Source organism: Trachemys scripta, chromosome 4 (assembly GCF_013100865.1).
Source record: "Trachemys scripta elegans isolate TJP31775 chromosome 4, CAS_Tse_1.0, whole genome shotgun sequence".
NCBI classification, from domain to species: domain Eukaryota; kingdom Metazoa; phylum Chordata; order Testudines; family Emydidae; genus Trachemys; species Trachemys scripta.
This window is the reverse complement of record NC_048301.1, coordinates 102,664,197-102,688,919: the sequence shown is the minus strand read 5'-3', so window position 1 is coordinate 102,688,919 and position 24,723 is coordinate 102,664,197. Positions and strand designations below refer to the sequence as shown.

Below are 24,723 nucleotides of genomic sequence, written 5' to 3'. Positions count from 1 at the left end.
GTGTGTTAACCATTTTTAAAGCTTTAACTTTTTGAATCTCAATGTTACTGAATAATTGTCTGACTCCTCCCCACACCATAATTTCTCTCAACTATGAAAATGTAAAGGTCGATAAAAATCTAAACAGGCTTAAAATAAATATTAATATTATTCATCAAAGTTACAAAAAAACATAAAAATTGAATTCTGCCAAGCCTAATTATATTACCTATATCTACATACACACAATGCTGAAGTAGTGTGGCATAAAAGAGTCTTATTAGCCTGAATTTGAAATGGGTGTATTATCCATATACATATGTTCTGAGGTTTTATAAAGATTCACACAGCTTCCTCTACATTTGAAAATTAACTATTTGACAGATGCAAAATAATACAAACATTTTTTTGCAACTGATGTGATTTATTTAACATATATCTGGTAGTACCTTATAGCAAATATATATTTAAATGCTAAATAGCTATGCTGAAATATAGTGAACATTTATTAGATGATTTTCAGCTATAGGATTAATATATTTGTATTATAAGGATGCTACACGTAGCTCTCAGTAGATCACAGCATTATTGAAATCACATTATAAATGCCTCTGTTTAACAATACTCACTCTGAGTACCTTTCTCAGGGCTCAAGATCAGCTCTTTGTAATGTCAAAAATGTGTCTCTTTCACCAATAGAAATTGGTCCAATAAAAGATATTACCTCATCCATCTTGTCTCTATTTAACAATAGTCATCATGTATAAATGAACTTCTTGGATAGTAAGAGTGCATGTATAATGTTATCTTTTTGTATACATGTGCACACAGTGGTGTAGTAGTGTGATATAAAGGTATTATCAGCATGAATTTGAAATTGGGTGTCTTATTCACAAGTGATAAAACCGAAGGGCGAGTTACATTGTGATCAAACACATGCTGATAAATACTTCCTATGATGTCACACCATCACCTATTTGATTATACCAATAATATTGTAGAAAAACATATTTTTAGGATTATTTTTTTTTAAATTAACTGGGACTATTTTTTGTAGCCTTCTGCCTTAAAGCCAGGTCTCTTAGTTCCCCTGCATGGAAAGTACAGGGTCATAAAAAGCCATAAAATATCCTGAAATGGCATTTCTATAACTAATAATTATCATGAATTAAAGTCTGATATCTCAGGCTCTTTCAAGGCATGAATTAAGCACTGAATCCCATTAATAAATTGGCAATATAAAAAGCATCTGTTTCCAGCTTTGGAGGGATATGAGATACACAGCTCTAAGGTCAGGACATTGTTGTGCACAAAAAGCCCATCACTGGCCCAGGACTGGATCTTAGCCTTCTTGAGCCTTAGGCCAGGCTAATATTTTGAGGAGAAGGAGGATGTGTTTTTGTGGCAGGATGATTTTTTTTAATGGCAGCTGTTTGGCCTCTTATAACAAGTCCTGATGAGATGGCTTAGCAGGTAAAGAGAAGGTGAAGGGGGTGAAAGTTATATGACAAATGTATTTATCACATGGCTATTACTAACAGAAATGTGGTGGATATATAGGCATATAGATATACACACATGCATACTCAAACTTACAGTAATTATCCGCCCACAGCTTTTAATAACAGTTAAAACTAACATCACAATTTACTCTAGCTTCAACTTCCAGACATTAGATCCAGTTATACTGTTGTCTGTTAGATTCTCTTAACAAATTTCTGTTCTCCATTTAGGTACTTATAGACTGTGATCAAATTACCCTTTAACCTTCACTTTCTTAAATTAAACAAATTGAGCTCCTTGATTTTATCACTGTAAGATGTGTTTCCAGTCCTTTAACTTTGAACATTATACTTTCAAACTTCCAGTCATTCAGTCATATGGTACTTCATTTGTGAAAAAAAAAATACAAAAAAGAAACTATAAATGGCAATAATCCCTTATTACTGCATTTTCCTGTATTTAAATTAAAATATTGAAATAGCAATTTATCAGTTAAAAACCTACTATATAACATTTGTCTGAGCAGTTCAGCTCAAATTGAAAACACTTTCAAAAACCCCTATCACCAGGCAAGGCAAATCCTTTAGTCAGATTTTCTCTGGCCCTTTCGTATGGTGAGCAAAGAGAGTAGAGAGGCACAAGTAGCCTCTTCTACTGGAGGCCCCATCCAATCTCCCTCTGGAGAACTGACTCCATTACAAGCTCTATGTCTGGAGCCTATCCAAAAAGAAACAAACGTCTTCATAGGTTCAACAGGCAGATTTACAAGCAGAGCAGGGCTGGCCCCAGGCAAAAAAGCCTCCCGCTGCCCCCCCCACCCCCAGCGCGGCAGAGGAGGGCGCTGAGCCCGGCCACGGACCTGCTCTCCCCGACCAGCCGGAGTGCCGGGGGGAGGGCAGCGAGCCCGCCACGGCTCTGCTGGCGGCTGGAGCCCCGGGAGGAGGGCGGAGAGCCTGCCGGGGCTCCGCTCTCCCCAGCAGCCAGAGCGCCGGGGGGAGGGCTGAGTGCCCGGCCGGGGCTCCGCTCTCCCTGGCGGCCAGAGCGCCGGGGGGAGGTCGGTGAGCCCGGCCGGGCCTCCGCTCTCCCCGGCGGCGAGCCCGGCCGGCGCTCCGTTCTCCCCAGCAGCTAGAGCGCCGGGAGGAGGGCGCAGAGCCCAGCCGGGGCTCCGCACTCCCCGGCAGCCAGAGCGCCGGGGGGAGGGTGGCGAGCCTGCTGCGGCTCCGCTCTCCCCAGCGGCCAGAGCTGGAGCGCCGCGCTGCCCCCCTCCAGGTGCCGCCCCAAGCACAAGCTTGGTGGGCTGGTGCCTGGAGCCGGCCCTGTTTACAAGGTACCCTGAATCCTGAAAATTGTTCCGATCAGACTGTCTTAGCCACAATCAAGCAACTAAGTAACTATCTCTTGAAAGTTAGCTACCTCTTGAGGCTTCCCAGATCATTTAGCAATCAGTACTATTGTCCTAAGTACTAAATACCAGTTCAATTTTTAGGCATCTTTAGAGGTCACTAGTTTTGGGAAACCCACAGTAAAAGTGATTCCAGATTATACTCTGCCTTTGGTAAAAGAATAGATTTCTTAGGCGCAGATGTATGTAAATCTGTTGTTTTTAAACTATGAAACAGTACTGAGGGACCTCATATTATATGGACTGTTTTCCTGTATGATACAAATTAACCATGGCATAGAACAAAATGAACTGTAGATTATCTGTATATTTTCCATATATTCTCCTTTATCTCTTCTTCCCTGATATTATGTATAGCTTTCATTAATTTTATTTTCATTTATTTACAATGTGGACTAATTATAACACAGTATACCATGTTTGGTGGTGACTGCATCATCTGTCTTGGGAAAGAGAATTGATTCTTCAACTACATCTAGGATATTATGACCTCAGTGTTTCCATCATATTTTCTTTTATCAATATAATCTTTCGGTGTTTAATAAAAGACATTACTATTAAAGCTATTATCACTTTATAATGTAGTAAACTAGCCCTTGACTAGCTGTTCTTTTATTAATAAACTATAGATGGATCTAAACCAAAATCTTGACTCTGAACACCCCTAACTTTGGAGTTGGATTCATTTCCACAGTACAATAGTTTTCACTGGTTACATTTTTTAAACCACATAAGAGAAATTGTCAACTATAATACTAATATGATTGGCTGACACAAATTCTATTGGATAAAATATGCCATTAGTTACTTAATGAACAATTATTTATTTATGATCTTCAAACATTTACATTAATTGTAAATAAGTTATATAATAGTGAAGTAGGTCTATGTTCAATATGAAGTAGATTCCATGATTACTAGCTCTTGGAAACAGCAAAGCAAACCTGCAATACAGTAACCTGAACATTAAAACAATATAGTGTTTGCAACTTCCATTTCTCTTCATGAACATGGATCCAAAGTTTCTACTTTTATTCAAAATGATAATAATTATACACCATAAAATGTTTTCTTGTTTTCTTATCAACTCTTCATCATTATTGTAGGACTTACCTTTATTGAAATATTCACAGTCATAAGCTAAAAAAATATAAAGGAAAGAAACACTTAGATACAGACATTTTGCAGATTTGAAATTTAGAGAAAAACAAGTTTTCCTTTAACCCACTAATGAATGGACAAACAAAAGCACCTCAAAACCAAATGCCAACTAAGTTAGATTTTGCACAAAATTGTATTAATTGGCAAAGCATTTATTATAACATTTGAGTAAAAATGCACTAAACTCAGAGCACACATTCACTGCAAACACATAAGGTTATCTTTTTGTGACCTCTAGTGGTCAAGACTCAACTTTACAATCTTTCCTTGCTGACATTAAAATACCTGCGTATAATCTACAATGGCAGAAGCTATTATGTAACTTCCCCACTCTACCAGGCTCCCTGTGTGACCTTAGGCTACTCACGTAATCTCTCTGTGCCTCCCTTCTCAATTGTAATATACAAATACTTCCCTTCTGCCACCTTTTGTATGTCTTGCATTCTTAGACCATAAACTCCTTGCAGCTAGGACTATCTTTTACTATGTGTTTGTGATAGGCGCTGTACGATTTGCCTCAATCTCAGCTGCAGCCTCTTGTCAAAACTGTATTAACAAACAATAATATAGCAATATTTTAAATCCTGAATTACACTTGTTCAGAACATTCTTTAATCCTTCCCCACCTCCACATCGCAGGTGAAGTGTTGTAAAGCATGTAAAGGTGTTGTCTCCTGCAGGGGGACTCTAAGATTTGACCCTTGCAGCTCCTCTTATCTCTTGCACCCAAAAGAATTGAGTTTGGACTTGGCCTATGCTGTGATTATATGCTGTACAGCTAGCTTCATATCAGCTATTTTGGGGACACTTCATATTTTGAGAGCAGCGAAAAATCCACACAAGTGACTCCATCCACATCCCATAGGATATCTTGTGCTGGGTCTCCAGAAGATAATGGGAAAAGAAGAAAATGTGGGTGTGTCACCCACAAACATAGAAGTGACCAGTAGTTCTCACACAGTGCAAATCCCAGGGCCCAAATTGGGAATAGAAGCCAAGCAGAGGGCTGCATCTACTTCCAACCAACAGCCCTGCTGCCATTGCTCTGACTTTAAAAGGGATGTGCTCATGTGACTCAAACTTTGGTTATTTTTTCAGAACTTGATCCAGTGTATAGACTGGCAATGTGCTGGGCCCAGGACTTGGTTGAGAAAACTTACGACACACTCTGGGGGACCTCCAGTCTACTATGACTCCATGCTGACAGCACTGATGTGCATACGCCGATACACTTGTACAGAAACATTCACAGTCACCTCCTTGGTTACAACCACATGTGTCTGTCAAGCAGTTTGAATAAAACCAGGTGACGTCAACCTGAAGAATATAAATGTTATTGTAATAACATAAAATAATTCACATAGACTTTGACGAGTGATCTCAATACAGAGCTATCAGACTTTGACAATTTAACAAGTAAGACTTCAAGATATGATAGGTGTTATTTTAAGTGTCTGCCTAAAACACAAAGCATCATCATAGTCATGAGAAACTAGTACACTGTTTAGTCATACAATTGAATTAATAGACTCATAGACTTTAAGGTCAGAAGGGACCATTATGATCATCTAGTCTGACCTCCCGCATGATGCAGGCCACAAAGCCGTCCCAACCCCTTTCCCTTGACTCTGCTGTTGAAGTGCCCAAGTCCTGTGGTTTAGAGACTTCAAGAAGCAGAGAATCCTCCCGCTAGCGACCCCTGCCCCATGCTGTGGAGGAAGGCGAAAAACCTCCAGAACCTCTGCCAATCTACCCTGGAGGAAAATTCCTTCCCAACCCCAAATATGGCGATCAGTAGAACCCCGAGCATGTAGGCAAGATTCTCCAGCCAGACCCTCATTGGCCATTGATACTATTTACCAGCGATGGCACGCTGTTTATTTGACTAAAATCATGTTATCCCATTAAACCATTCCTTCCATAAACTTATCTAGCTTAATCTTAAAGCCAGACAGGTCCTTCGCCCCCACCGTTTCCCTCGGAAGGCTGTTCTAATATTTCACCCCTCTGACGGTTAGAAACCGTCTAATTTCAAGCCTAAACTTCCCCACTTAATCAAGTGATACATAGGAATCAGTGCAGTAATATGATGTTTATGTTTATGTTGACTTGAAGTATGGGACAGGGTAACAGTGTTTACTTGTAATTTAAACTTTAATATTTCTAATTTTTAGTTTATTAATTTCCTCAAATTAACCATAAATAAACAAACTTAGCAAGCTTGTTAAGAACCACTGAACACATATCATTTAATAAGTGATCAAAAATGTGGTGAAATTAGTGATGAACTGTTCTCCATATAGACAATTTCATAAAAATAATTCTGTGATTTTTTCCTCTTATTGTCATGAAGTCTTGTTGTATGTGATCAAACTTAAAAGAAAAATCAATTATTACCAGTGCTAAGTTTTCTCATTGAAATATTGTAAAGTGCTCTCTACATGGGTCTACACTGTAAGAGTTGCACAATCAGGCCCTAAAGTATATCTAGTTAGTTAAATGTGTCTAGATGAACTGGAGATCAGCTGAGAGCACATGATCATTATGAAACATGCAAATGAGCAAGTGCTAATGGATCGGAATCAGAACAGATATGGGTCACATTTTCTATCTCACTCTGTCATGTTAGATAAGACTGGGATTTAAAGTGATGTAAGGTTTCTTTTTAATCATATACACAGAACTTCACATCATTTTATTTGTTATCACTACTCACCACTGGATGGCAAGCTTCAAACATTTCACTTAACAGTATCCCACATTCTTTCTTGGCAAATGGCTCTCTAAGTGGGTTCAAACTGCATGGATTTCGAATGTCAGAGCTGTCAACACACTAAACCAGAAAGCAAAATTGTCACCCCCCAGAAACTTGTTTCACAACCACTATGCTATCTGAACTTTCAAAACCTAACCTTTTTTTAAAAAAAAATCAGGTTTCAAATAATTCATGTGAGCACAAATCAAATGCATCATTTCTAAAGCACTCATTGTAGGAGTCAAGATAACCTAAGACTTATTATTAAATAGAGGAAGGTAAATCTGTGAAGATGGAACAGCCCATTGTAGAAAAATGTTTCACTTGTTCTGAGGCAAAAGGAAAAACAAAGCCACAGTTGTATACATTCATTTTGTTGGGGTCCAAGCCTTACTCACACATGTAGTCCTGCTTGCATGAATAATAAAGATTACTCATATAAGCAAGCCTTGAGTTTTTTCATTATTTAATGTTTTATTTTAAAAAATTTCAATTGGACTTTTGAATAGCAATCTCAGAAGTGCATATGTATTTGGTAATGCATGGCAATCCTTCTGCTAGGCTAAATACTCAACATGAATTCATTTAAAATAAATATTGATATAGATACTGCATATAAAATATTTAAAAGTACACAAGTTTTTAATTACAGCATTTCTATAGTGCAAAAGATGGGAATATTTTAGAGGGTTGTTTCTCTAAATGTTTCTATTACTGTTTGAGCAATGTACTAAATTTAATGAAAAACTGCAGTACATTTAGAACAAACATAAAACAGAATACTGCCTCCATATATCAGTGCTTTAGGAAGAAAAAACTTCCTATCCTTTTTTCCCACTTCACTTTAATTAATTATTATAATAAGGTCAGTAGATATTGTAAATACTGTTTGCAATCGAGGGGGGATTCCAGGAATGGAATTATTGGTTCTGAGGCTGATGAGCTATGAAGTGTTACACAAGGATTTACTAGGAAAGCCATTTTTGTTATTATTTACCTCTACAGCTGACCAGCTACTTCCAAACTCTTGAGAGTTTGTTAACTCAAAATTTTCTGGAGTCCTCATTTCATTTATTGTTTTCAAGTCAAAATTTCCACATAATCCAGTCAGTTCACCCTAAAAAAATTATATGTATTAGTCAGTGCTACTAGCCTTACCCATTATTAAGGTTGCCTGTCATATCCCATTTTCAGTTCCTTATAATTTTGCCAAATTTTGATCATTTACTTTATATTAATTCAATTACTATAGAATTGTTTGAGCTGGCAGATGTGTTTGATAGATCTTCTAGTCTATTCTCTGAACCATGGTCAGATAGTTATGTTAGTCTTTCAATCCTGTACAAATGACTTTAGGTGTGCCGATCTCTGCTTACCTGCCACTGAGGTCCAGTCTGTATATGAATAGTTGTTCTCTGATCCCACAGAATGGTAATGTGTTCATTAGGAAAATGAACAAGTGTGAAAAATCCAGCTTTCCATAAGTGTATTTTTTGTAATTTGTCTATATAACTAGATGGACTCTGTTCAAAACAAAATAAGCCATCACATAATATAAGTCAAGTCTTTAAAAGGTGTCTGCTTGTCAGGAAACAGACATCAATAAAATGAACGATGGGGATGATTTGAAAATCACTGAGTGATTACCACAGAGGAATAAAGGGGGGATTTTTACCATGATTAATGCTGGATTTGTTGTGGATTACCTGCTTTACATGGTTTTTTTGAGTGTTTGGGGTTTTTTTAAACAAACATCTATAACTTTTCACATTTTCAGAGTCGATGAGCAGAGTATGAGTGGGTAGGATACTAAAATGCTGAACAGGTGCCTGAGAGCTGCAAAATTAAACTGAATTTCCATTGAACTCAACAAGACTTAAGCATGTGCTTAAGTACTTTCCTGAATATAGATTAATGTAATCATATATTTGAGTGCTTTCTTGAACTATATAGGGACAGAGTCTGCCATACTTTCTCACACAGAGAGCTTTTATATATTAATTTATTAATTATTATTATAAATAACATTCTGTATAAAGATAGCAGAATCTGACCTAGAGTAATGAAAAATCAACCCAAACCATGGAGCACACTAGATACCGACATGTATTTTATGCAATTGTATGGAAGTATTCTAAAATCCAGATTCATAGGATGAATTGCCACTTTAATGGGTGGGAGACTTGACTGGATCCACAAAGCGCCAAACAGCTTTAGAATTAAAGGGGAAGAGTACACAGAGGTAGGCCCTTCATCTCCCTGGGTGTAGTGTTGCCTGTTGGCTGGCCAGAGAGAAATGGGCACCAATTGGTTTCTTGCTCCGCACAATCATTAATTGAAACCATTGCCTGGGACCTCTCAATCTCCTTGCCCCACTTTAGCTGAACCCACCCTCCCTCCCTCCCCATAGTACAGGAACAGTGTGATTTAGGATACTGTGGGTCCAACTGACTTTCTGTTTTAGGGGTCAGGAAGGAATTTTTCCCATTGCAACCAAATTGTCTGAATCTGGTGGTTTTTTTCACCTTCCTCATAGCACCATGGATAGGAAAGGATTTATAAATTTAATATTGGAAATTGTACAAATGTTTAGTACATCATAAATTGCAGCCGGCATCCAGTGTGGACAAAAAGGGCCAGTGCTGAGAAATAAGAGATCTGGTATTTCTCTGATGGGCCTCAGGCCTAAGGGAAAAGGGGAGACCTGGAGTCTTCATAGAAAAACGTTCTTCTTTAGTGTCTTTTGTGTCCTTTGTAGGGGAAGGGGAAGAGGATTCAGCAGGGCAAGCTGAATCATAGGGGTAGACAGTTATAGGCTTTATGATAGGAGCCCTATAAATCCCACAGTGGATCCACCTAAATGCCTGTTACGGGAAGATGGGGTAGAAAACACCAAAAAAGGGCACTAAGTTGAATAAAGTTGCAACCTGCCTCTTAAAGCCCATCCCTGTGTCTGTCCTCATGCATTTGTGTGTCCTGATCAGTGAAGTTAATGGCAAAACTTCCATTGACTTAAATGGGGCCAGGATTTCATCCATAGATTTTAAGGTCAGAAACAAGCATTATGATCATCAGTCTGACCTTCTGCATAACACAGGCCCTAGATTTCACCCAATGATTCCAATGGACTCAGGGCCGGCTCTGGCTTTTTTGCCACCCTAGGCAAAAAAGCCACCCGCCGTGCCTCCTCCCTCCCCCTCCCCCCCGCCGCGCGGCATGGGAGGGCGCCGAGCCCAGCCGTGGGCCCGCAATCCCCGACCGGGCCGAAGCGCCGGGGGGAGGGCGGAGACCCCGGCCGGGGCTCCGCTCTCCCCGGCGGCCAGAGCGCCGGGGGGAGGGCGGAGAGCCCCCAGCGGCCAGAGCGCCCGGGGGAGGGCGGAGAGCCCAGACAGGGCTCTCCGTTCTCGTCGGTGGCCAGAGCTCCGGGGGGAGGGCGGCGAGCCCGGACGGGGCTCTCCGCTCTCCCCGGCGGCCAGAGCGCCGGGGGGAGGGCGGAGAGCCCCCAGCGGCCAGAGCGCCCGGGGGAGGGCGGAGAACCCAGACAGGGCTCTCCGCTCTCGTCGGTGGCCAGAGCTCCGGGGGGAGAGCAGCGAGCCCGCCGTGGCTTTCCGCTCTCCCCGACCGGCCGGAGTGCCGGGGGGAGGGCGGCGAGCCCAGCCAGGGCCCCGCTCTCCCCGAGCAGCCGGGGGGAGGGCGGTGAGCCAGCTGCAGCTCCGCTCTCCCCAGCGGCTGGAGTGCCGCGGGGAGGGAGGCGAGCCCAGTCGCGGCCCCGCTCTCGGGCCGGAGCGCCCCGCCGCGCCGCCCCCCTCCAGGCGCCGCCCCAAGCACGTGCTTGGTGGGTTGGTGCCTGGAGCCGGCCCTGAATGGACTAGCCAAATGCAATCAGCATTTAGTGTATAAGAGATTCAAGCATTTTCATTTAAAGTATTTGTATATAATCAAGACCATCCAGTTCCAAATATACATTTTCCCTTTTTTCGGGGCTAAAAAGTGAAACTTACTGGATTTCCAGTGTCATCATCAAATGTTATAAAAGATTTTCCAACATTAATGGAAATATACTTTCTGCAAATTATTCCAGTATTAAAGCAGTTAACGTTTTCTGTAATGACTGAAAAACTAGTAATTGAAGTGCTCTGCAGAAAAAAAAAAACAAAATATGTAAACTGAATCAATAATACACTGCTATAGTTATGCATGATTATTTTGTTCTTTTCCGTAGCAGTAACCTCAATGTGCTATAAGTATATTTCACCCTAGGCACTCCTGTATTCACACCCTACACATGACAGCAATAATATTTGTACAAAATATGCCTTGTGATGTACCATATGAAAGCTAATAACATGTTGATTATTAATATAACTGTAAAATGCATGTGTTAACCTTATATGTGAAGTTATTAGTTCCCCTCTATATGATGTTACAAGAACATGTTTAAGACAAAGACAGCCTAGGCTAGGTAAAGGCAATAAACAAGTCTGTCATACACAAAGGAATGTGGGTTTACCTCAATTTACATATTAGCAGTAAACAAAGCCATCAAGTTAAACTAGCAGGGGTTATCTAGAGTCTGAACTCTAGAGTCAGAGAATTAACATGGTTCCCGAGCCCCAGAGAGACACAGGAGATTGAATCCGCAGGAGGCTTTCCTGACTTGTAAGGCAAAGACAATTCCTTTGGTAATATAAGGGACAGAGAGAGACTCCATCTTTATCCTTCACTGTAAGGAAACAAAGGAAGCAACCAATTTGATCTCTGTGATGGGTCCTGGCCAGGTCATCCAGTGAAGAACTGGAAGGGAGGCAGTGGGTGAGAGAAACCATTTTGAACAAAGACCAGATCTTACTAGATTATGTTTTAGTTGCATGTTTTTCACTTTTACGTGCTTGTAAGCACTTTTATGTGCTTGTGTCTCTAACTTTATCTCTTTTACTTGGTATCACTTAAGCCATACTCCTTTGTTAATATACTCATTTGATTTAATTATAAATCAATGATGCTGCATAAATTCAGTAAAGTGTGTGCTTCTAGTAAGCTGACAAGTTGGAATGTTACACAAATACTTTTTCTGTGAGGTTCTAGTGAGAGGATCTGATCCCTGCAGTAAGATGATTTTGGAGCAAATTCAGGGCTGGAAGGGTACTAAGGTCAGCCTGCAAGAAGTAAACAAGTTGGGCAAAGCCAGGCTGAGGCTTGTGGGCTGTTGGTAGGCTGCTGGGGTAAGAGTTCTGGACCAAAGCTGTACAGCCACAAGATACCCAGGATTATAAGGCAGATGTTGACTGAACACCTTACTGGGCTGGGTGAGCCTGAAACCATTCTAACTAATTCATGGTCCAAAGTTTTAGCAGCGACAAAGTTCATAAAGTGACAGGTGAAACATCAACTTAATGTACAGGTAAGCAGGAGGTGGAATGGAAGCTGAATTGTACTCTGCATGCATCTCAAAGAAGCCTGGAGATCCTCAGGCCCCATCAGCTTTCATTTGTTTCCAAAGATGTGTCTGTACATTTTGTCTTTTCCTGCTGATATGTTTTGTTCAACATTAGCGTATCACACAAAAAGAAATTATGTGCATTATAATGTTAATCATACAAATGAAACAATAATGTGATAATAAATAAAGTAAAAAAAGTAGCAAAAAAATCTTTGTTGCAGATATTTCACCTATTTAATTTTTTATCTGGATTTGGGGAGACTTTAAAATAAATTCTCACCTTAACTAGATGAACCTTACAAGCTCCAATGAAGTCAAATGTGAGTCCATCAAATGTCCTGTAATGCCGATCCCCGTACGCAGTACACATTGATGGGCAGGGATGGAAGGTGCATTGAAATGACCCATGCTGGCAGATACTGAAAAAGTATGATCAATAGTGGAATATCAAGGGTAGAAACTGACAAATAATCACAGTTATTTTACTAATCATTTTTCAAAGATTAGAAATATTAATAAAAAAGCAAACCCAGTAAAATATAGTTCTACAAAGTGTAGGAGTGTGGATAGGCTGCAGACTGAAATGTTATGTAGTAATAAGATCAATAAAACCCACCCTGAAAATGACATCCATTGAACTGTATGTTGAATCTGTAGGTTCCATAATGTACCAGACACCGGCATTTCTTATATTGAACCAGTAAAAAGAAAATGGTCTCACATCAATTTAATATGTTACATAGTAGTTCACATCAATAAAAAATCAAATACGTGTAACAAGGAATAGCTTGCATACAATATAGTTGTTTGAACAGAGGCTGAATCTTGGACTCAGCTAGTGACACATGTGCAGTCAGTCCAGTTCCAGCAGTCCTTACTCCGTCCTTAATTTAAGGGACTTTTGCATGATAGAAAAAAAAATCAGATTTGCCTAAGTGATTTAGGCCCAGATCCTCAAAGGTATTTAGGTGCCTAACTGAAGATAGGCACCTAAGAATTCAATTATGTGAGCCTTAGAACCTAAATTCCATTTTCAAAGGTGACTTAAGCATATAGAAGGCTTTCAATGAGACTTAGGAGCTAGAATCCCCAAGTCTCTTTTGAAAATGGAACTTAGGCACTTTGGGAAATTTTTCCCCCATAAAAGGTCTTCGGGACTCAGCCCCTTGATATTATTATAGCATAGCAGTAACAGTTACACTAAATATAGTATGTTATATATTTTCTTTTTCTTAATATGTATCTATGCCACATGTAATATATTTAATTTGAAAATGAATAACTCTGATATACCTGTTGATTAAATGAATGGAAGTCTCATTTCATGAATAAACTATGGGGATTGGATTCATCCTGTGAAATATCTGATGCAATAGATATTACTGTATATGGTGCCTAATTATACTGATTCATATATTATGAACTGAAGGCGTAGAAGTGAAAGGTTTTAACAGGAGAAGCAATTGTCAGGACGGTAGAAGTGGGTGCAAATGAAAGCAGGCTCCATTTCTCCTTTATTTTGCACGCTTGTTAGTTGCAATACAGTCTCCCTTTCCGACCCCTTGGCATGTAAGTTATCATAGAATCATAGAATATCAGGGTTGGAAGGGACCTCAAGAGGTCATCTAGTCCAACCCCCTGCTCAAAGCAGGACCAATTCCCAACTAAATCATCCCAGCCAGGGCTTTGTCAAGCCGGGCCTTAAAAACCTCCAAGGAAGGAGACTCCACCACCTCCCTAGGTAACGCATTCCAGTGCTTCACCACCCTCCTAGTGAAATAGTGTTTCCTAATATCCAACCTGGACCTCCCCCATTGCAACTTGAGACCATTGCTCTTTGTTCTGTCATCTGCCACCACTGAGAACAGCCGAGCTCCATCCTCTTTGGAACCCCCCCTCAGGTAGTTGAAGGCTGCTATCAAATCCCCCCTCATTCTTCTCTTCTGGAGACTAAACAATCCCAGTTCCCTCAGCCTCTCCTCATAACTCATGTGCTCCAGACCCCTAATCATTTTTGTTGCCCTCCGTTGGACTCTTTCCAATTTTTCCACATCCTTCTTGTAGTGTGGGGCCCAAAACTGGACACAGTATTCCAGATGAGGCCTCACCAATGTCGAATAAAGGGGAACGATCACGTTCCTCGATCTGCTGGCAATGCCCCTACTTATACAGCCCAAAATGCCGTTAGCCTTCTTGGCAACAAGAGCACACTGTTGACTCATATCCAGCTTCTCGTCCACTGTGACCCCTAGGTCCTTTTCAGCAGAACTGCTACCTAGCCATTCGGTCCCTAGTCTGTAGCAGTGCATGGGATTCTTCCGTCCTAAGTGCAGGACTCTGCACTTGTCCTTGTTGAACCTCATCAGGTTTTTTTCTGCCCAATCCTCTAATTTGTCTAGGTCCCTCTGTATCCGATCCCTACCCTCTAGTGTATCTACCACGCCTCCTAGTTTAGTGTCATCTGCAAACTTGCTGAGAGTGCAGTCCACACCATCCTCCAGATCATTAATAAAGATATTAAACAAAACCGGCCCCAGGACCGACCCTTGGGGCACTCCACTTGAAACCGGCTGCCAACTAGACATGGAGCCATTGATCACTACCCGTTGAGCCCGACGATCTAGCCAGCTTTCTATCCACCTTACAGTCCATTCATCCAGCCCATACTTCTTTAACTTGGTGGCAAGAATACTGTGGGAGACCGTATCAAAAGCTTTGCTAAAGTCAAGAAATAACACATCCACTGCTTTCCCCTCATCCACAGAGCCAGTTATCTCATCATAGAAGGCAATTAGGTTAGTCAGGCACGACTTCCCCTTCGTGAATCCATGCTGACTGTTCCTGATCACTTTCCTCTCCTCTAAGTGTTTCATAATTGATTCCTTGAGGACCTGCTCCATGATTTTTCCAGGGACTGAGGTGAGGCTGACTGGCCTGTAGTTCCCCGGATCCTCCTTCTTCCCTTTCTTAAAGATGGGCATTACATTAGCCTTTTTCCAGTCATCTGGGACCTCCCCCGATCGCCATGAGTTTTCAAAAATAATGGCTAATGGCTCTGCAATCTCATCCGCCAACTCCTTTAGCACCCTCGGATGCAGCGCATCCGGCCCCATGGACTTGTGCACGTCCAGTTTTTCTAAATAGTCCCGAACCACTTCTTTCTCCACAGAGGGCTGGTCACCTTCTCCCCATACTGTGCTGCCCAGTGCAGCAGTCTGGGAGCTGACCTTGTTCGTGAAGACAGAGGCAAAAAAAGCATTGAGTACATTAGCTTTTTCCACATCCTCAGTCACCAGGTTGCCTCCCTCATTCAGTAAGGGGCCCACACTTTCCTTGACTTTCTTCTTGTTGCTAACATACCTGAAGAAACCCTTCTTGTTACTCTTAACATCTCTTGCTAGCTGCAACTCCATGTGTGATTTGGCCTTCCTGATTTCACTCCTGCATGCCTGAGCAATATTTTTATACTCCTCCCTGGTCATTTGTCCAATCTTCCACTTCTTGTAAGCTTCTTTTTTGCATTTAAGATCAGCAAGGATTTCACTGTTTAGCCAAGCTGGTCGCCTGCCATATTTACTATTCTTTCTACACATCGGGATGGTTTTTTCCTGCAACCGCAATAAGGATTCTTTAAAATACAGCCAGCTCTCCTGGACCCCTTTGCCCTTCATGTTATTCTCCCAGGGGATCCTGCCCATCTGTTTCCTGAGGGAGTCAAAGTCTGCTTTTCTGAAGTCCAGGGTCCGTATTCTACTGCTTTCCTTTCTTCCTTGTCTCAGGATCCTGAACTCGACCATCTCATGGTCACTGCCTCCCAGGTTCCCATCCACTTTTGCTTCCCCTACTAATTCTTCCGTTTGTGAGCAGCAGGTCAAGAAAAGGTCTGCCCCTAGTTGGTTCCTCCAGCACTTGCACCAGGAAATTGTCCCCTACACTTTCCAAAAACTTCCTGGATTGTCCGTGCACCGCTGTATTGCTCTCCCAGCAGATATCAGGGTGATTAAAGTCTCCCATGAGAACCAGGGCCTGCGATCTAGCAACTTCTGCTAGTTGCCAGAAGAAAGCCTCATCCACCTCATCCCCCTGGTCTGGTGGTCTATAGCAGATTCCAACCACGACATCACCTTTGTTGCTCACACTTCTAAACTTTATCCAGAGACTCTCAGGTTTTTCTGCAGTTTCATACCGGAGCTCTGAGCAGTCATACTCCTCTCTTACATACAATGCAACTCCCCCACCTTTTCTACCCTGCCTGTCCTTCCTGAACAGTTTATATCCATCCATGACAGTACTTCAGTCATGTGAGTTATCCCCCCAAGTCTCTGTTATTCCAATCGCATCATAGTTCCCTGACTGTGCCAAGACTTCCAGTTCTCCCTGCTTGTTTCCCAGGCTTCTTGCATTTATACCAATGTATACCCATTTAGACTGTCTTACCAACGTGCAACTTACGCTGCCATTTACCTCACCTCTCAATTTGGCCCTATGTGTTTGTATTTTATACAATGATATCTAATTACCTTGGGATACTGATAGTCAAGATAACGATTCTTCTAACTCCTGCCTATAAAGCGACTCCCTTTTTCCAAATAATATGCTGTTATTCAGTCACTTGGGAGTCTCTTGTGACAGTGTTCCAGTTCTAAAAAAAAGTTCTATTTTTAACATATATTTGAACCCAAATGTAAAAATAAAATTACTGGAGATGGAATACTAGAAACTGGTTTGAAAAATATAGTCAAGAACAGTAAACAGCCAGATAGATTTCTGCTTACCAGGTATGACAGGAAGAAATGACTTTGTCACCTGGGAAGTACTCCTTTCCTTTCCATGAACATGGGCATTCATCTGGCTCAAAGCATGCATCACCATGTTTAACAAGGCTGTCAAAAAAAAAAAAAACAACCATCAAGTATGCATTCAATGCAAATATATTTTTCAGATCTATACATTTATAAATCTTTTCACTGCTCTTTTAAATAATTTGTGATTAACTCCACAACATTTTTCTTTAAAAAGCAGCAGCAGTATTTTAAATCTTTTTGGGAACTCAAAAATACATTTTTTGTTCCTAATACAAGTTTGTTACCAGTACTTACACATTTCCATTCACAGGTATCTGAATAGTCCATCCTTAATTAAAGTTAAACAGTGGACTAGAACACTAAGATCTAACTCCGTAAGAGTTATTCGTAGATGCATAGATTTTAAAGTCAGAAGGGACCATTAGAACAATCATCTAGAATGACCTCCCGTACATCACAGGCCATAAATTTCATCCAGTTACCTTTGTAACTTGTGTTTGACTAAAGCATATCTTCCAAAAAAGCATCCAGTTTTGTTTTGAAGACATCAAGAGATGGGGAATCCACTACTTCCTTTGGCAGTTTGTTCCAATGGTTAAAACCCTCACTGTTAAAAAATTGTCCCTTATTTCTAACTTGAATTTATCTGACTTTAACTTTGATCCACTGTTTCTTATTTCTTTTTTTGCTAGATTAAAGAGCTCTTTGATACCAGTATTTTCTCCTCACACATGCTTAACCTCCTGAGTGGCTCCAGTGCCTTCAATGGTAGAGTTAACCACGTGCATACATATTTACAGAATCAGGACTTACATTTCTTACTCATGATTATAAAAGTAGTAACTGGTGTAATAGATACAAAATTGGAACTTCAAGAAGCATACGAGAAAATATCTGGGGATTCCAACAACATATGAAGAAAGGGAGAATTCTTGTTCACCAGCACAAAATATAGCAACAAATACAAAATTTAAAATAAAACCCTGAAACCAACATACCAGGGATAAATAAATGGAGATGTGAAACAGGAAAGATGGACTTAATACATAAATACATGGAATTATTTAAATTTACACAAATACTTGGAAAATACACAGTAAATGATAAATGAACTGTTAGAACAGAGTAACAATTATCCAATGAATCCAACATAAGTTCTGTGTAAATTTTTTTCTTGTTGCAATTTGATGTACTATTTGATAATGGGAATTCAAAAAGGTCCCGAAGACACATTAATGGATTTCAGAAGTTTCAGCTGCCACCAGTGAAAAACAGATTTATAGAATGAGAAATGAGAATTTTTTTTAAATGTGAATCTTTAGTTAGATACAATAGTAGGAAGTAGACCCTTCATTGCAAGCCTTATGACTCCAGCTTGCATTGAGTTCTACTAGTGCAAACTCCTATTCCTGTGCAGAAATTGTGGAGAAAAACATGCTAATTAGATAGAAAAAGGAAGAGGGATCCCTTGAAAGCCCCATAACATCTAAAATTATCTTAATTTAAAAAAAAAAGCCAAGTTTTGACTTTTACTCTCTTTGGGCAAGAAATAATCGTAAGTATTGCTGCCAGGCTGATGTTGGTTTCTTTGAAAAGTAAATAGATTTTAAGAATAAAAGGTCTTCTCTACTCCATGCGTGCAAAGAATTTCTCTGAGAAAATCCACTAGACTAGTCCAATTTACTCAGAAAAGTCATATCTGGTTGCTCACCATTATAATATATGTGTGCTAGATTATCTGAGTCAGGGGAGCAGCTCATCATTGACAGTCATATCCTGAACAAACTGGTTGGTGTCACCATTTTTTTCTCTGCAGGAACGCAGAGGAAAAATTAAATTATTGCATCAAATGAATTCAGCACTGCACTTATTCTTTGTGTACACTGGATGAATTAGTGTTTTGTAAACCAAGTTATGTGATTATAACCTAGACCCCAATTCAGTATGAATTAAAACGAAAAACAACAAGAACTTCTCCACTCTGGGGCTCTTTTACTGGGAACATGGTAACAATACCAGGAAAACACTAAACTGAAAGACTGTAATTTTCTTTAGAGTATTTGAAATGTCCTTTGTAAGTTATACCCATTTCAAGTTTTCTGTCACTTATTGGACAGTTTAAGTACATGACCAAAATTCCCACTGGTTTAAGCTACAAACTGAATAGGCCACATTCAGAGACAAAGAGCATCACGTTGACAAGCTAAGACCAAATGCGAGTTCCCTCTCTGTAATATTACACTGGATAAAATAAGTGATAACGGCTCTCTCTCTCTCTTGTAAAGCCAAAGAACTAGGCTGATTTCAACGATCTAAGAATTCATAACAATATGCCATCTAGAGATGCCCAGAACTCTCCCTTTTCTTCTGAAGTATCAGACATTATTTCTAACACCTATTTATGTGCAACCTAAAGATCAGTGCTAAGGGTATACTTATTTCTAGCTTCCTTCATCAAACTCAACCTGTACTGAATCAAATTCACTGTCACCTTATTAGGTTCCTGCATTCATTTAAATAATGTCCATGGGGGTGGAGCGGAGAATTATTAGAAGCAAAAATGGCATTTTTGAGTGAACAAAAGCCTAAGGGATAAATGTTTCTCACTTTTGCCAAGCTCAAGTACCTGGGTTTGAGAAGTAAAGAATCATCTCCAGAGGCTGCACCAGCAAAAGAGTCACTTCATGGTCACTACCACAGTGTTGGGCCTTCTGTAGGCTCAGTGCATGGTGCACTCACTTCCCTCCATTATGCAAAGTCATATGGCCAGTGAAATTCTTTGGCCCCACCCACAAACTTGCCTCTGGGGCTTCTCTCACCCCCTCTGCAAACTCCTCAGATTTTGCCCACAATGATACGCCCATGATGCAAGAGGGGTATCAGGAGGGAGGGAAATTGCAAATACCAGTTATTGTGAGTGTACTCCAATGCCGAGAATAACATCCTTACTAACTGATAGGAGACACAGAAGCACAACAAAACTGCTGTACCCTGTGCTTATTAGTAGTATTACTGTAGCATCTAGTGGCCCCATTGTAGAGAAGTCACTGGCTGGCCTAGAGGAGTTAATCTGTTCCTGGAGAATGTTCCTGTTGGCGGAATTATGCTGTTGTAATATTAATTAATTGTCAGGGCACTTTAGAGCTCTTAAATAGTCAACTTTTTACTAGTTGACAGGGTTGCCAAGTGGCATCTTGCGCAACACTCCCATTTTGTATCTGTAATGGGGGGACTCACCTCTTGAGTGACTCCTAGGTGCTAGGTGTGGTACCACAGTCCTTTTTTCACCCCTGGTGCCCCCTGTGGGCTACTATCCAATTTTGGTCGGTTTTGAGTGGCTTGGCTTGGTTCTTCTTTTTAGCAGAGGTCAGGTTGTGGCTTTGCCTTGCAGCTTTGTTTTGATCCCGTATCATTGGACCTAGGGCAGGGGAGTTCTGAATTTCATCAGTCTGTGGTCCCTGCTGGCTCAATCCATCTTTATGATGCAGTGATTGCACTCTTCATGAGTCCAAGCCTTTTTTCAGGATGGCTACTTCAGCCTTCCCAGGTCTTTAACTTTAGCCATGCTGGACTTCAGCCCCAGCTGGACCTTAAGCAAATTCTGAAGCTTAGTCAGGTCCTTCTGCAGCAACAAACACTGCTGTTCCGTGGTGTCTTTTTCAGTTCTGAGATGGGCCAGGTCCTGTTCCTGCAGTATAGCTTGGGCTAAGCTCCCTTGAGGAGCGCTTTATTTGTGTTCTTGCAAAGCCTTAACCTTTTGGACCTGTAGCATGTGCATTTGCACCATTTCCTCTTTGACCCTATCCACTGCCACAATCCTATCTTCTACCTTTTTCTATTCCAGTAGGAGTTGGGTTTGTTGGGTAGCCATAAAAGCTACTACAAATACTGCAGCCTCCATAGTAGACACAACTGTCGTAATGGTGGCTGTCAATACTAAGTCCTTCACTGGACGGTGAATTCACACCCTTATACCATCTTCCTGGGTGCTTGAATCCTTACACCATTCTTCTATGGCGATTTAAGTTTCCTGGTCAGCAGTCACTATGCTTTATACTTCAATGTCCATGCTTTTATGTTTGTCATACCTCTCTGCCCTCTCCTGGACCATCAACCTCAGTCCCCTCAGTTCCTCCATTTAATCCAGGAGGTGGTTGTTGGCTCGGACAGACTGATCCCACTGTCCTATGAGCATCTCTTCGTCCTGCTAGTGTGCTCCAAATTTACACCCCAGCTTGCTGTGCACTAACTGTTCATCCAAACAAGCCCTCAGAAAGTTAGTGACTGCTCAGGAGTGTTTCTTGTTTGGAAATTGTGTTGATTAAACACATTGAACTAAATTCTGTCTTTACACATCAGCCGCACTATTGCCTTGTGTGAGTTGCATGTATGTAAACCTAGGGCCGAATTCAGCCCAGAGTTTAGTCAGAGTCAGGATTTCAGTGAGGGTAAGGTGTGTGTGAGAGAAAAAACAGAAAAAACTTCTGTCATTCATGTCTGACTGAGAGGATAATATTAGATTTTCCTGAGCTGTGGTTGTCTGAACTTTCTAGTCACATATAATTAATCAAAAAATTAATCATGCTTTTCTTTGTATGAATGTGTGTATATGTATATGTGCCCGTTGAAATATTCTTGGATTGTGTCGTTTTTTACCTGTAGCATAGCAGAATAACAAGTTATCTGCTAAATGACCAACCTCATTTTATGGTTGAAGTAGTTTTCAACAAGGAGGACAAAGTTAGCAGATCACTAGATTCACCCATCTTTGCCAGTTAATAAATAGCAGCTGCTTTTTGGATTCAGATCAAACAGCTGCCTGCTTTGTACTTTGCACAATGTTAGCATAAGAACCATCTGAACTGAACTCAACTACATTCACAGAGGGGGAAAAAGTAAAACAACTGTAACTATAATAACTGTAATATAATATATATGTTTCCTGCTGTTAGGAACTACCGTCAACAAAATGAAATGTGTCACTTCTGAAGTAAAATGACCTTTAGAAGATTGTAGAGGTGATATTGTTATGCTAGGGGCTGGGAGCAACCTTATTGAAGCTGGTGGATATAACAGCTATCTTCCATTTAGGTTAAATGACGGAACATTAAATGCCCCTTCATTTAGAGAGAGCTGAAAAAATAGGCCATCCAAAATATATGCTACATGTAAGGCCACTCAAAAATCAAACTGTGTGGGTAGAAGGGTTTCACTGCATGCTGAATGTAAATCCTGAGGTAGAGGATTGATTTGATTGCAGCTGTGTGTCTGTGTGTGAGAGAAAAGGGGCAGATGCACCACAGAAGCAAACAGAGAAGGCAGGAGAAAGCCAAGAACTGCCAGTGAACAGCTTGTAGCATGATCCTAAGAAAAAGCTGAGAGCTTTTCGCGGAACTGCTGGCTGGAAAGATACTTGGAACTGTGAGCAGAGAAACTGCCTCCTGCCATTTGATCCTGCTGTGTTCAGGAAACAGGACAGTTTCTTTGTAAATAAAACAGGACTGAACCAAAGAAATAACTGACCATGTCATCAATTTCTCCTCCTAATGGAAATAACTTGCTAGACCCTGAATTTTGGCTAAATGCTGGGGTCAAAAGAGGTAACAAAATAATACATTGTAACAATAATATAAAGCACTGTAATGGTGGACATTAAAAAGTCAACATTTACAATCAGTTATCAATCAGTAACACAGATATAATATCTTCCTACTCTCACAATGGGAAAGAAATGTGGCTTCTCAAATTTCTGTGTGGTAAGTGTTGGCAAATGTTGACTTAAATGGTGATCACTGTAATAAGTTTTTAAAAAGTGTAACCTGAAAATGCAAACAATGTATTTCTAAGTCTCAAAATGTCATTAGAACAGGATATGATGTAATGGTAAGTCTATCTCTGATATATTGCAAGCATTTTCTGGAATTCATTAGTACCCCTTTAGCACGACTAGTGGGAAAGAGGTGCTTAGGAAATAAACAGACCTGGCATTTGGGGGAGATCCAGAAGTACTGCAGCATGTTAGAGAGCAGCAAATAAATACAGCAAATGGTATGAGAAACAAAGCATTTACTTTTGCTTCTTTAAATATAGCACTAGAGGCACATTCAGTCTCAAGGAAACAAAACAAAGTCTCCTTATGTCCTCTTCCTTGTCTCAATAGCATACTATCCCTTCACTCATCCTATAACAATACCAGCAAACAGCACTTCACCAGTATGAATATCAGATCTGGAAGCACCCAACTGGAGGTGGTACTTCAACAGATGTTGATTCAGCATATGTAATAGCATAATGCTTTAAGGGGCAGGTAGTGGGGTACAGAGCCAAACACGCCTCCAACACTTAGGCAGACAGGTATCCACTTATCCTGAGGAATTCAAGTATTTATGAGTGACCATCTCACATCTCTGTTTAACCTAAAAGAACAATGAGGGGGGAAAGATTAATAAGGGTGAATCATCTGGGAGTTTTGGGGGTACCAGTTAACAAAGAGGTAGAGTGCATATTGTTTTTAGTTTTTTCGCATTAAAAATGTAAAATTAAATGCTCTTTCCTTAAATCCTGTGTAAATAAAAAACATGAATAAGTCATTTGGAAAAGACGATATTTTGACATGTACTAATAGGACAGGACTTACAACTGAGCTTTGAGGATTTATATCTTATCCATGGTGCAGTGGATATGATCACCGTGACACCACTCAAAAGTAAATTTGTCATAAAATGTGGCTTTATAAAATGTTGGAGACAAAATTACATTCCTCCTACATTGTTAAATTTATCTGGCCATAGACAGATATTTTTAAGATTACATTAAATGCATTGTTTACTTTGTGCAAATTAAAAAGTGATGATTTTTCTTTTTAAAAAACCTTTCAGGAATTCATTTAAGCTTCTTACATGTTATTTGATCTGGTATGCCACCTGTTTATTACAAAAATACAATAAGAAGCAATTTCTCATTTTGGGGGTGGGAGGGAAGCAGGCACAATATTCCTGGATGGATTACAGCATCTCATTACACTTGGAATGCTGCAATTTTCAGTTGACTTAATATCGTCTTTTTCGTGGTTCTAATTTATAAGAGCAAGCCTAAGCCTAAGAAAAAAAATGCCCCAATTGGTTAACTTTGCCCAACATTAGCCATAGAGACTAAGGAAGAGTGTTCTCCAGGGCCATTGTTTTAAATCGCTCTCTCTCCAAAGGTGCAGAGCAGGCCTTGCCATCGTAGAAAGCATTTCATGAACTGCTTTCTAGTCTAGAGTGGAAAAAACAAAAACCAAACCCCCTCACGACTGTTTAATAGATGAAAAAGTGTGATCTGGAAACACTCATGCCAATGCATAGTACCATGAAACTACAGAATATCTTATTGATTTTATGACTAGGTGCACTGCAAGTCAGAAAATAATTGTTTGGGGATTTATACTACTAAGAAAAATATAGTCCAAGTTTGCTTCTTGTACTGTGCAAGTGCTAAGCATTGTCACCTGCATTAAGACTGGTTTTAACCAACATTTGACAATCATTTTGTGGATTATTCCTTGAGGACTTGCTTGAATGGTCATTGGGCACACTGGTCCTGGTTTTTATCTCTTTTACATCAGTGTGAAGCTGATGGGCATAACAGCTACTTTCCGTTTAGGTTAAATGAGGGAACATTAAATACCCCTTCATTT

General features: G+C 40.3%; 1 protein-coding gene across 1 annotated transcript in view; it reads right to left on the bottom strand.

Annotated features, from left to right (window-relative positions):
* OTOG (otogelin) overlaps nucleotides 1-24,723 on the bottom strand; it is a 150,467-nt gene that overhangs the window by 77,767 nt on the left and 47,977 nt on the right. Inside the window, exons 20-27 of the mRNA XM_034770197.1 lie at nucleotides 17,016-17,123; nucleotides 12,521-12,659; nucleotides 10,802-10,936; nucleotides 8,177-8,323; nucleotides 7,798-7,917; nucleotides 6,762-6,878; nucleotides 5,206-5,362; nucleotides 3,998-4,024 (exon numbers count right to left, since the gene is read on the bottom strand). Coding sequence (XP_034626088.1) covers nucleotides 3,998-4,024; nucleotides 5,206-5,362; nucleotides 6,762-6,878; nucleotides 7,798-7,917; nucleotides 8,177-8,323; nucleotides 10,802-10,936; nucleotides 12,521-12,659; nucleotides 17,016-17,123 — 950 coding nt within the window. The remainder of the gene's footprint in view (nucleotides 1-3,997; nucleotides 4,025-5,205; nucleotides 5,363-6,761; nucleotides 6,879-7,797; nucleotides 7,918-8,176; nucleotides 8,324-10,801; nucleotides 10,937-12,520; nucleotides 12,660-17,015; nucleotides 17,124-24,723) is intronic.